The sequence below is a fragment of the Xenia sp. Carnegie-2017 genome, unplaced genomic scaffold, assembly GCF_021976095.1.
Source record: "Xenia sp. Carnegie-2017 unplaced genomic scaffold, XeniaSp_v1 HiC_scaffold_21, whole genome shotgun sequence".
NCBI lineage: Eukaryota > Metazoa > Cnidaria > Anthozoa > Malacalcyonacea > Xeniidae > Xenia > Xenia sp. Carnegie-2017.
Genome location: NW_025813484.1, coordinates 2,117,185 through 2,131,365, shown reverse-complemented (window position 1 = coordinate 2,131,365; position 14,181 = coordinate 2,117,185). Strand labels below are relative to the sequence as shown.

The 14,181-nt window shown below is 35.4% G+C and overlaps 1 protein-coding gene across 1 annotated transcript; it reads right to left on the bottom strand.

The window, feature by feature from the left end:
- Nucleotides 1-17: 17 nt before the first annotated feature.
- LOC124444384 (basement membrane-specific heparan sulfate proteoglycan core protein-like) lies at nt 18-10,976 on the bottom strand. Its single transcript, XM_046994983.1, has 27 exons — nt 10,588-10,976; nt 9,300-9,381; nt 8,679-8,794; nt 8,407-8,465; nt 7,892-8,055; nt 7,142-7,420; nt 6,651-7,022; nt 5,892-5,977; nt 5,684-5,742; nt 5,386-5,546; nt 5,086-5,202; nt 4,713-4,856; nt 4,306-4,596; nt 4,116-4,240; nt 3,850-3,996; nt 3,431-3,709; nt 3,281-3,358; nt 3,056-3,174; nt 2,760-2,871; nt 2,572-2,676; nt 2,349-2,476; nt 2,044-2,130; nt 1,855-1,913; nt 1,080-1,159; nt 868-1,007; nt 407-586; nt 18-103 (listed from the first exon to the last, which is right to left on the bottom strand). The coding sequence occupies exons 1-25, from the start codon at nt 10,657-10,659 to the stop codon at nt 885-887; spliced, it is 3,444 nt and encodes a 1,147-aa protein (XP_046850939.1). The 5' UTR covers nt 10,660-10,976; the 3' UTR covers nt 18-103; nt 407-586; nt 868-884.
- Between the last annotated feature and the right edge of the window lie 3,205 nt (nt 10,977-14,181).

Sequence of the window (14,181 nt, the reverse complement as noted above, 5' to 3'; positions counted from 1 at the left end):
CTCTACTCACCAGCAAAATGACATCAAAGGCAGTAGACGGACGTTTGGTCGTTTTCCATGAATAGGTGACCGTGTACTGGAGATAACCACCATACGAAGCAACCTGGTGGAAGGTTTAAAAAGACGTTGTCAGTAGAAGCGTTACTAACCCTTGCTAAACAAATTATCAAGTTGAACTGTTTGTGTTCCGAAACGAAGACTAAACCTCAATATTAAGTTTCATGAATGAGAAACTGCAATTTTAGAAAAATAACGAAACCACTTTGAATGCCTTCAGGGTTAAACATTTTGGTGAGAGAAAACAAAATACTTGAGCTGGCAACATTATTGTGCTATGATTCACGTCAGATGCTCACAACGCAATACAGAAAAAATGATATCATCAACAAAATATTGCCACACACACCTTGCTTCCAGCAAACTTTGAAGGAAGGTGCCAATAAAGAGATCTCTTGTTTTCTTCACTGGATGAAAAAACTTTTCTCAAACACTTGTTGCCATTATCGTTGTGAATGGAGTGCTTTACTACTCGTCTAGAGTATAACGTCGCCATAGTAAAAACGTCGTTGGCAAACGAGCCTTGAATCTGCACAAGAGAAGGAAGAAAGAAATGAAAAAAAGATCACAATATTCGGCATCATCAGTTCAATAAAATGATTTCGTTTTGAAGCATATGGCATCAATCAATATGGTCAGCTGACGTAAACAGCTGATATTGTCTAGGTAAACAACTGCGTAACACGATCTAAGACACAGCCAGCATGTATACCGATTGAAGGTTCAGTTTTGGCGGTGCTACGTTAGGTAACCACCATTGTTTGAATTTAAACACATTTTGTTGCGAATGGAGGTCCGTGGTTAACTTACCGTATATTTTAAGCCAACTAAATTTGAGCAATTTTTACTCTTTTTGCTACAGGAGCATTTCTCACAACCGGATGGATTTGATGTTTGAAGATTGAAGGTCCCTCTCGACATTTATCACAAATCGTACCGACCACATTTTTCTATGGATTTGTAAGACAGAATTACATTCAAAATTTTTCTCATTGGAGATCAAATGGAAGTATATATTATACCTTGCAATGACAGTTCACTTTTGAAAATGAGTTTATACTTTGAGACATGCTTCCAGCTGAATGGCATTTTGAAAAGTTTCCTAAAGAATAAGACAGATAACAGGATTATGTAGTCGAAGGGAGTTCATCTTAGATTCTTGACGTTGCAACGCGAAACCCAATAGTTCATCTTCGATCATTAACGTTGCAACGCGAAACACTATAGTTCATCTTCGATCATTAACGTTGAAACGTGAAAAACTATAGTTCATCTTCGATCATTAACGTTGAAACGTGACAAACTATAGTTCATCTTCGATCATTAACGTTGAAACGTGAGACACTATAGTTCATCTTCGATCATTAACGTTGAAACGTGAAAAACTATAGTTCATCTTCAATCATTAACGTTGAAACGTGAGACACTATAGTTCATCTTCAATCATTAACGTTGAAACGTGAGACACTATAGTTCATCTTCAATCATTAACGTTGAAACGTGAAAAACTATAGTTCATCTTCGATCATTAACGTTGAAACGTGAAAACTATAGTTCATCTTCAATCATTAACGTTGAAACGTGAGACACTATAGTTCATCTTCAATCATTAACGTTGAAACGTGAGACACTATAGTTCATCTTCAATCATTAACGTTGAAACGTGAGACACTATAGTTCATCTTCAATCATTAACGTTGCAACGTGAAACAATTTAATTCATCTTAGACCCTTAGCATGGCAAGCCAGTGTTAAAAACAGGGGATAGTTGAAAATTCTCTCGTCAATGATACACACCAACACTATAACAAGTTCCACCAACCACTGATGGATTTCCTTCATATCCACTATCGCAGCTAAACAAAAAAATAACTTACTCCACGTCATACTTGTCCTGTGTACGAATACAGTAAATATTTTATTGTTCTTATAAAACAACATCGGAAAAATACAAAACAATAACAACACTGGCTTATGGTGACATACATTTCACAATTCCGACCAGTGTATCCGGGAAAGCAGGAATTGCAGGTGGATTTCCCATCACGATCCAAATAACACGTTTCACTGAAACTGTAGATGCACAATATAGCACAAATTAAAGGATCGTCATATCTAAATTGTCTTTGCCAATCTTTTACTCTGGTTCTAAACCTATTTACTGTTTTGCGTTATTTTCCATTTCTGGCCACAACATGAAGCCAATACGAACCAATCAACCAGTGTGTAAAGTTAACATCACAACAAAATATTATCACAAAATTCTATAATGATCATCACCACGAACTTACGAATTGCTTTCGACGGTCAGAGGACAGTTACACTTTTTGCAATCATAGGGTGTGCCCACGGTTGCATCTCCATAGAAACCAGCCTTGCAAACTTCACAGTTCATACCGGAAGTGTTGTGGTCACAGCTCTAGAAACACAGCAACAATGACATAAGTGAAGAATGAAAACCAAAAATCTTTTCTTTTGTAATAAATACTACAAACAGGAAAATTCCCATCTTACATTACATCTTCCTGTTTTGTGATCACACGAACTTGAGTGACCGTTACACGAACACCTCAAACATTCTTCACTTCCGTTTCTTCTGAAATATCCGTCTGAGCATTTCTATTGACATTTACAAAAATTTACCCAAATGCATTTCACTAATTCATGAATAAGCTTTACGAAAAAGACAAGAACGTAGCTACCTCACAAGAATAGCCACTGTAACCCTCAGGACAAGTACATTGCTCCACCAAATGAACTCTTCGCCCATCATTTTCTTTTGATACGGCAGAATCGAGAGAAAATTTCCGAAGTCTAAGCAATAAAATTCGGACAGAGTCAAACAGTGTCATGAATGGGCAATTAATGAAGATAATTTGCAGAGTTAAAATTTTAACCATCCAGGTTATTTTAAAACGATGATAAACAATTTCTACAGGTTTAAAGCAAGTGTTTGTGTCACAAAGTGTTTATATGCAACAGCACAAAAGCAGCTTACCTCAATACGTAACCATTCGATGATGTCGCTTTTATAAAAATATATTTTATATTCGTCAAGACACGAAGCAAAGTTGATCGTCTTATATTTCGCTGTCTATCCGTATCCATCCATTGTTTCTACATGAAAGTCAAGTTAAAGTTGAACAAACCTTTATATTTGAATAAAATGATTAAATTCGTATAATAAATAGATTTTATATATCCATAGACTGGATGTTAATACCTCAATCAAATCAATACCATACATTCCTCCGTCATAAGAATTCAACTGAGTTGCAGCCAGCAATGTGCCATCATTACCCTATATTTTAGTATAAAATACATGGCATACGGTCAAGTTAATTGGAAAAGGAGATTGTGAATGCATGCCCACCATTATATAAACCATGTGAGAATCAGAAAGGTTCAAAGCCTTGCTTTGAGAAACTCTGGTTATACGACTTCTGTCGTGAACCATTGGAACATCATTCAACGAACGAGGCGAGGCTGAAATTCCTAACCATGACTTTTTGTTGGGCCCCTCTCTGATGTAGTTCCATACGGTCAGGTTTCTGTTGCTTTTGTCAGTCACATCACGTCTAGACCTGCGCAGTGCATTTTTAATAAGGTCTGACTCCAGTGCAAACTGTAAACGTCCACCGTAGCTTGTGATCTACAAAAAAACATAGATAACAAAAAGTTGTACTGACAATGAAAGACAAAATAGTCGTTTTAGAGAAGTGGAACAGGAATGTTAAGGTTTACTTTTTATTAGCTTCAAGTGAAAATTTGCATGGCATAGTGAGTGTTCACCTTATTTCCGGAGTATTTCTTTGGAAGACGCCAAAATAATGGAGACGAACTCGTTTGTAGATAAACATCTGTTTGTTTTCCAAATACATCAACCAAAATTGGTTCATACATCTTTGTACAACTAAAGCAATTCCAGTAAGATTGCAACTATGAAAGAAAATCATTAAAAAGCACATTCATTAAAAAGAAGTAAGCATTGAAGAAAGACCAATGGATGTCGCTAGTAAACAAAACGACATAAAAATTTCATCATAAATGATTGTCACCTTAGATCTGTATAACACAGCACTGCGACATGTCATGGTTTTTTCGTAACAAAAACACCTCAAACACTCGTCGCTTCTCTGTGCGATAGAATTAAAGAAAGGTGATGCACAGACGCTTCCTAACGCTAGAAAACATAAAAAAACATAACGATGTGTTAAACAACTTTGATTTTTATACAGAACAAATCACCTCGAACTTTAACTGTACAACTAGGAGCGACAATCTTCCGCACACGATTGTTGCTGATTTGACAAATATAATCTCCCGAATCCTTTTCACCAACGTTAAAAATCGTCAGCTGTCCGTGGCCTGCAACGGATGTAACCGAAATCTTTTCAGGTAAACTTAAAATCTTTCTTCCCTTGCTGTACCAGCTGACTTTGGGATGTGGGACACCGCTGGCCGCACATGTACATCTCGCTGTCTCGCCTTTTGCCAAGATTATCAAGGATCGTGGAGCAGTGATAACTTTGGGGGGAACTATGAAAGATGTTAGACATTTACTCAGTAGTTCAACAATTTCATAAGAAAGAAATGATCTTATTAAATAACTACTAGAGTCACTAGAAAACAGGTGTTATTTTTGGTCAACATACCACATCCAAATTCATCTGAATCATCATCGCAGTCCAGTTGCCCATCACATCGAAATCGCGCCTCAATGCAATCGCTGATTCCGTAAACACGTGATCGATTACAAGCGAATTCATTGCTTTGACAATCAAAGACGACGGCATCTCCTACACGTGTTTCAGTGGAGAGATTTTCAATAATGAAAAGTCAATAGAAATGGGACGAAATCATTGAATTAAATCAATTTGAATAAAACAACCTGCTTTAAAGTGCAATGTAAAGGCTCTACGGACATATGATTTTATCAAGTCATTCCAAGAGCAATATACCAAAGTAAAAAGCAAAAATGCTCTAAAATATTAAGCTCAAATGTATACCATGATGTCATTGCCTTACCACAATTAACTTCATCTCTGCCATCAGCACAATTTATCTCTCCGTCACACTTCCATAGTTTACTAATACAGTCACCATCACCACAAGACATTTCAGTTGAGCGACAAACACTTTTACCTTAATGCACCAAAAGAAATATGATTGAACATTAGTAAAAGATAAGTTGTTGATAAACGCAAATCTCGTCGAATCAACACTTTCTTTACAGCTGTTCGATGCGTAAAATTTTGTGAAACTCCATTTGAATTAGACGAACAAAGAAAGAATTGATACTCCCGATAAGGAAAAGAATCAAAATACCTGATATAGGTATAAATGAAACATCTCTGGAGGCAAGATCTACTCCTGCAATACTCCCAGATGTTATAGAAGGACGTATAACACCGGCCAAGTATCGAGTGTCGCTATTGCCAATACTTTGCAAGGAATAATCCACAATTATTGAATCGGCGTTTATAGGTCTTAACACAAAGATTATAAAGACACGAGTAAATGATGTGAGATGACTTTACAAAGATGAAAATTTCTTTGCTCATACAAGAACGAGCTGAGATGAAATTTAGTAATATAAAGTTCAATTCTATCCAAATTTCCATACCTCTGACCTATTGTTTCGACTCTTTGCTCGCCAGATATCTCAGTGAATAAGTTAGTGATCTAAAACGAAAAGAGCATCTCAGCTTCTATCAACACTTTAGAAAATGGAGAGAAGTATAAACAGATCCAAGCTCTCTATGCCCTCAACGATTTGAGATTTTCAAAGCTATCAACAAAAAATCAGAGTCTCTTCATGCAAAGCTACGTACCCCATCTCGCACTCTGTTAGCAAGTCTTTGTGCAGAGCTGTTGAAGCTGCTGTTGAATGTCAAAAGCATTCTTACAAGAAATTCGTCTAAACAAGTAGTCGTATTAACAAAATCACATGCTATTATCAACAAAATCTTAAACTTTACAGAGCTTCATTACAAAACTTTTAGCAAAATGATTACAAACTTTTAGCAAACATAAATTATACCGTTTTACAGAGCTTCATTACATTTAAAATTTTACAATTATAAATTTTACAGAGCTTCATTACAAAACTTTTAGCAAAATGATTCCTACTAAACGCCAGACTGACAATGTTAAATTAATTATTCTTTTTAAAACATTGGTTTGATTGTAAGGTTTAAAGCATTGGTTTGATTGTAAGATTTAAAGCATTGCTTTGATTTACATGAGTGGAAAATATAGAGAGTAGATACGAACGAGTAATGTCACTAACACTATGCTTGCGTCAATTAATTCACAATTGAAAAGCTAACCCATAAAATTTGTGGACTTTGTTATGAGCAAACCTAAATTCTTAATTGCTGCATCAAAGTTATTGAAAATGTATTTCTCATGTATTTCTCTGTTCTGTTAAGAATTTCATTTATTGCGCAACACTGTTGTTATAGAAGACATTTCTGCAGTAATTTGAATTCAGCCGACCTTGAACATAAAACTTACTTTTTCCTCTGGGAGCACATAACTCTTCACACCAACAATCCTTACGTATACCATTAAGTACACATAAAACTTACTTTTTCCTCTGGGAGCACATAACTCTTCACACCAACAATCCTTACGTATACCATTAAGTACATTTTCACTTAGCAAGCAATCGTAGACATATAGATCATCAAGATATCCTTCGGTTGACGTCATTCCAAACCGAAGAGATGACGTAAATCTCCAATGTACAATTCCTTGGCGTACTTTGACCTCATTTACTAATTCCAAATCAATATATAATTTTGCCTTAAAAGCATAGGGATCGTACACAGCAACGACATGTGTCCACGTTCGAGGTTTCAACAGCTTTACATGACGTACAAGAAATGCAGTCTCCTCAGGTTGAGTGATAAGTTTCCACTTCAAAAGTCCTCTTTGTGTAAAAATTTCCACGACAGCACCTAGAGAAATTTTTCAAAATAAAAATCATGATGTAAAATAAGAAAATATCCAACAAAACAAATAACATGAAAGTTATGTCAACAAATTACACAAATTATCCATAAATATCCATACGTACCTTTATAATAACCTCTGAAGAGTGAAGTCGTACTTCTAGGTTGGTGCATTCTTAGCCAAAACGCAATGACAATGACGTCACTGTCCGATGTTTTCGTCTTTTTGAACTTCCTGAGAAAAACGTAGCCATTTTTGAATTTTGCTGCTCTACCACATTTTCCATAGTTTGTCGTTGTTACGTTGCCATAAATTATACCGTTGTTATCGTAACCAGAATCATCGTACACTTCACTTGCGCTTAGACTTTCAAATGCATAATGTACCCGAGGCTGACAGAATACTGAAATGATGGAGTAAAAATACGTTTTAAAAGAACAGCTCTGATAAGAGGAATACAGTTTAAATCATAAAGCATTTATCGTCAAGATTTCAAAACTCGAAGCGAATCCACCGCACTTAGTTTCCCGAGTTGAAAGGCATCAAGGATCATACATACATCCAGTTTAGTTTTCTTACAGAAGATCAGTTGTGCAAACCTGGACACCTTAAATGGGCCGAGCATGTACTCTATTTAGTGTCTTTATTAAGGAAATGGTTTGATGACAAATCGTTTAAAGTCTACTGTCTATTAGGAGTTGTCTGGTGTTAAAACAAGAGTGATCTGAAGTTGAAACTTGAGTCGTTCTACATACTACAGAATAGTGTTTTCCTTTAAGGTAATTTGATGTTGAATGCAAGCTCAATAAATATCTCAGTCTCGTGACACTAAATGTAATTATGAAATAAACTGTTTCCATTATAGAAATACAACCTCCATTCGGTCTAAACGAAGCCATCTTTCTATCCACATCGTAAGTGATGAATCTTCCTGGTATTTGAACATTCTTTTTCACTGTATCACTGATTTCATTTATGTCACCATTTCCAGTACTATGCAACAGCATTAACAGAATGACTTTACTCCAACGACCACGCCTATCGAAGAAATAGAAATTTTCGAACAAATCTTGCTTACAAAATGTTTTTCCTCGTTCAATGGATCATCCCACAAGTTAGATCACCGAGTCACAATCACAACAGTAACTGCTACGAAAAACGCATTTATATATTTTTAGAAGTCCTCACTGCTGCGGAGGACGATTAACTTTTCCACAAGTCTTGATTTCCAGGGGGGGATTTTAAGCAGGAGTTGACATGTTGGAACAGCTAGAAGTCAGGATATTCTAATTATTCTTTTAAAACTTGGCAGAGCTCAACCCAATTGACACGAAAGGAAAAAGCATAAAATCGGTTATTTTTTCCTGTCGGCTTTTTTGGATGTGGTACCTGAATGATTCAACCTTCACAGTTTGTTTTCCTTTCACATTTTTAAAGAACTTGGCCATCTACAAAAGACACAAGCAAAAAACAATCATGAACAAAAATTAACAAAAGCAGCTCGTTGAATCTTTCAGTTGCAAAGTCATTTAGCTTCTGTACAAGCAATAAGAGTCAACTCATAAAAAGTTTATTGCTGTACAAGACAAACGAAAGAGTCCATCAGGATTTTTGAAATGCAACATCAAATGAAAACATTTCACCGACAGCGAAAAACAAACCTCTATTTCACAAAGGGCGATCAAGCGTCGCGTTAAATTATTTTTTTCGTATGACAGCTCCCGAATGTAAGAGAGAGATTTAATCTTTATGACGATAAATCCTGTCAGATGAACATCTAGAAATGATATGAAAAAGAAAAACAGAGAAGTTAATCTTGACAAACACATCGACGGTTCAACAAATCACTGATTTGCAAAGAAAGGAATGTTTGAACTGTGAACATAGGAAATTAGCAGTACATCTCGAGTACAGTAGAATAACATGATCGAAACGCTTCGGAGAAAATGATTACGAAGAATGAAAGCTAGAAGTATCAACTCCTGTGGTCACATTTATTTATACGCAGTTGTTACTTTAAATGAGGAATTTAGGTATTTTAAAGATTAGGAAATAAAGCAGACGCAAGGCCAACGATTTTCTATAAGCTCATTTGGAATGTGAATATCAGCTAATAAAAATAAAACCGCAAAGGCGCAAATAACATAGACAGACAGGCAAGATTTTTGTTATCATTATTTAGCAGTACATACAAAGGCTCATCAACATTAATCCCCAAGTAATCCAATCCACCGAAAACAATTTAATACCCTATGAAATCTTCTGGACAGGAAAATAATAACCTGGGAGGTCCGCAATTGTTCTAGATGGACTCATCCTCCGATTTGCCGGCGATGCAGCATCACGTGGTCTCTGATGTAAGATCTATGTGTACAAATAAATAAGGCAATGATAATGATGGATTGCAACGGTCAAGATGGTATAAATCACAGTCCACTAGTCCTTATAGAGGTAAAACGAAGAGGTTTTACTCATACAAAGGTACATACATTAAGACGGAGAAAGCATTACATTAATAATATCCGGCTTGCGAATTATATTTATAAAATATAGTAAATTGGTTAAACATAACCATATGTCAATTTTTTTTGCCGAAAATGAATCGCATTTCCACAAAGTAACGACTGCTTTATATCGATTACATTTCAATTGCAGTAGCAGAATGAAGGCCCAAATGACGACGAGCTTTTAATGAATGAACGAGTCACCATAACCTATCAACGACTACTCATATACTTCGCCTGTTGCGCTTGACATGACACTAACTAATCATTAAAAACATTTTCCTTGAGTATCATAATTAATGTGTCCTATGAACATTCGTTGAGCTCTGAAGACTCGTGACATAGAGAAGCCGAACGAATTCAATTTTCTTTCAAGTTTTTTCCCACAGTCCCAAAAAAATCAGTAGACAAATGAAGTGTCCACGTCAGCTCATTCAAGCCTTCAAACATTCAAATTTATGATGTTTTGTAGCCGTAAATGTTCGCAGGCGTCGATGCTCTAGCCAATTATATAACTCAAATGCCAATATTTATCACAGATAAGACAATTGAAAAGCGTTGGTTGAGAGCAGCACAGGCAAGGTATTCAATTTAGTTTATCTTGAAAACAACTCAATAAAAACCAACAGAGCGCTTTTTAACACATGAACCATTCACGGTGTTAAATTGCCTTAACAAGAGACATTTGCGTCTTTTTTTTCTCGAAATGTACGCAATGAACTCGAGCGGGGGATCATTTAAATACGGTGCGCAATAATACATGAAACAATACCGCTTGATAACTTTGATGAGTAAATTAACATTCCAATCGTTATCAATAGTAGAAGAGCGAACCAAAATAAAAATACTTTATTGATACGCATGCTTGTCGACTCCATAACGTTTTTACAAAAGCAGTTGGTATTTGTCACGTTCGCCAGGCAAAGACCACAAATGAATGTGATGAGTCGAGCCGATTTTTGTTATTTGCAATCTTTGAAGATTTAAATGTCGTATATATTTAACTGTCAATGTAAATCCATTAAAAGAAATATATTTCTAAAAGATATAACGAACAGAGGCCTACCTCACTTCTTGACGTCAACGTGCACGCCAAAAACATGAAGGAGAATACGTTGAAGGACAGGGCAGCCATCATGCTAATCTTCGGGATACAAACACTAATCACCAAGCCCACTGCAATGAGAGATTATATAACAAAGACAAGTCGCGCTGCGTCATTCAAACTTGCATGATAACGTTTCGACGTTAGTTCATCTGTGGAATGCCAGTAATGTGTGTGCTGACCAGCCGTCCTTGTCACGTCGCAAATTATGTGTTGTTGACGCATCGTGGCAAATTGCCCAATTCTGTATGATAATAGACGGATTTAAACACAATTGAATTACGGGGTTTCCATGTGCTGCCCTCCGTAATTGGTGCTGGCCAACAACCAACTCACAAACTTTCAACTAACCGAACACTTAGATTCGGATTTCTTGTGTACGCTTCCGCTGCGCGTATTATGCAAACAAGATTGACCAAATGCTCATTCGTGTCGACTCCAAACGAGCACAAACTGGAGAAACGATTAAAAACTGGAAGTAAAATTGTATGGTTGTCGCGCTAACACAGACAAATCCTCTAATCCTAAATATAACTTTCAACAATAGGCAAATATAACAGTGAGGTCTGACACAAGCACACAAGGATCAATTTCCAACACGCTGTATGAAAAAGCAATGTCAGTACAACATACTCAACTGTGCTCATGACTGTTCTGTTGAACTTGAACTCATTCTCCTAAGGATGGCCAAAACTCGGAATGCCATTTCTTATCTAACATAAAAACAACAAACACAAAAAAAAAACTTTCACGCTATGTTTTATCTCACGATGTGCTTTGCCATGTAAACATAATTTATTATGAAATTGAAGTCGACAATTACCGGAGATGAGATAATGAAGAAGTCTTCGTGAGAGTGGCCTTCGCTAAAACGACAATGTCAGTCGGGTGATGAAAAATTACAGACACATAAAATACCTAAAATACGTCTGCCACTGTGTTACATACTTTAATTCAATCCCCATCACTAAAAGCACCTAACAGCTTCTCCGTCATTCTGTTGGTGAACACTCAATGTTCTCATATTTTTTATAAAATAATTTAACTACAAAGATGTATCGATGCAGAAAAGACAGACTAATTCTTACAGGAAGCGATTCATGCTGTTATTTTATCAGTTTATATTGTTTATTATCATTTTTACATTCACACAGATATGATGAATGATAGCGCGGATAACTCACAGCAAAACCGTGAAAAAATTTCACAAAAAAAGAATACGGTAAACTAGTTCGACGACGGAATTATTTCAAAAAAAAAAGAATACGGTAAACTAGTTCGACGACGGAATTATTTCAAAAAAGAATACGGTAAACTAGTTCGACGACGGAATTATTTCAAAAAAGAATACGGTAAACTAGTTCGACGACGGAATTATTTCAAAAAAGAATACGGTAAACTAGTTCGACGACGGAATTATTTCAAAAAAAAAAGAATACGGTAAACTAGTTCGACGACGGAATTATTTCAAAAAAAAAAGAATACGGTAAACTAGTTTGACGACGGAATTATTTCAAAAAAGAATACGGTAAACTAGTTTGACGACGGAATTATTTCAAAAAAGAATACGGTAAACTAGTTTGACGACGGAATTATTTCAAAAAAAAAAGAATACGGTAAACTAGTTTGACGACGGAATTATTTCAAAAAAGAATACGGTAAACTAGTTCGACGACGGAATTATTTCAAAAAAGAATACGGTAAACTAGTTCGACGACGGAATTATTTCAAAAAGAATACGGTAAACTAGTTCGACGACGGAATTACTTCAAAAAAGAATACGGTAAACTAGTTTGACGACGGAATTACTTCAAAAAAGAATACGGTAAACTAGTTTGACGACGGAATTACTTCAAAAAAGAATACGGTAAACTAGTTCGACGACGGAATTATTTCAAAAAAGAATACGGTAAACTAGTTTGACGACGGAATTACTTCAAAAAAGAATACGGTAAACTAGTTCGACGACGGAATTATTTCAAAAAAAAAAGAATACGGTAAACTAGTTTGACGACGGAATTATTTCAAAAAAGAATACGGTAAACTAGTTTGACGACGGAATTATTTCAAAAAGAATACGGTAAACTAGTTTGACGACGGAATTATTTCAAAAAAAGAATACGGTAAACTAGTTTGACGACGGAATTATTTCAAAAAAAGAATACGGTAAACTAGTTCGACGACGGAATTATTTCAAAAAAAGAATACGGTAAACTAGTTTGACGACGGAAATTTCAAAAAAGAATACGGTAAACTAGTTCGACGACGGAATTACTTCAAAAAAGAATACGGTAAACTAGTTTGACGACGGAATTAAAAAAAGAATACGGTAGACTAGTTTGACGACGGAATTATTTCAAAAAGAATACGGTAAACTAGTTCGACGACATTAAAAAAGAATACGGTAAACTAGTTTGACGACGGAATTATTTCAAAAAGAATACGGTAAACTAGTTTGACGACGGAATTACTTCAAAAAGAATACGGTAAACTAGTTCGACGACGGAATTACAAAAAAGAATAAGGTAAACTAGTTTGACGACGGAATTATTTCAAAAAGAATACGGTAAACTAGTTTGACGACGGAATTACTTCAAAAAAAGAATACGGTAAACTAGTTTGACGACGGAATTATTTCAAAAGAATACGGTAAACTAGTTCGACGACGGAATTAAAAAAGAATACGGTAAACTAGTTTGACGACGGAATTATTTCAAAAAGAATACGGTAAACTAGTTTGACGACGGAATTACTTCAAAAAAGAATACGGTAAACTAGTTTGACGACGGAATTATTTCAAAAAAGAATACGGTAAACTAGTTTGACGACGGAATTATTTCAAAAAGAATACGGTAAACTAGTTCGACGACGGAATTATTTCAAAAAAGAATACGGTAAACTAGTTTGACGACGGAATTATTTCAAAAAGAATACGGTAAACTAGTTTGACGACGGAATTATTTCAAAAAGAATACGGTAAACTAGTTTGACGACGGAATTATTTCAAAAAAAATACGGTAAACTAGTTTGACGACGGAATTATTTCAAAAAAAGAATACGGTAAACTAGTTTGACGACGGAATTATTTCAAAAAAGAATACGGTAAACTAGTTTGACGACGGAATTATTTCAAAAAAGAATACGGTAAACTAGTTTGACGACGGAATTATTTCAAAAAAGAATACGGTAAACTAGTTTGACGACGGAATTAAAAAGAATACGGTAAACTAGTTTGACGACGGAATTATTTCAAAAAAGAATACGGTAAACTAGTTTGACGACGGAATTAAAAAAAGAATACGGTAAACTAGTTTGACGACGGAATTATTTCAAAAAAGAATACGGTAAACTAGTTTGACGACGGAATTATTTCAAAAAGAATACGGTAAACTAGTTTGACGACGGAATTACTTCAAAAATAAAAAGAATACGGTAAACTAGTTTGACGACGGAATTATTTCACAAAAAAAGAATACGGTAAACTAGTTTGACGACGGAATTATTTCAAATAAACATTCTTTTTCGAATATAAGGAATCCCATAACCGTGGTGAAT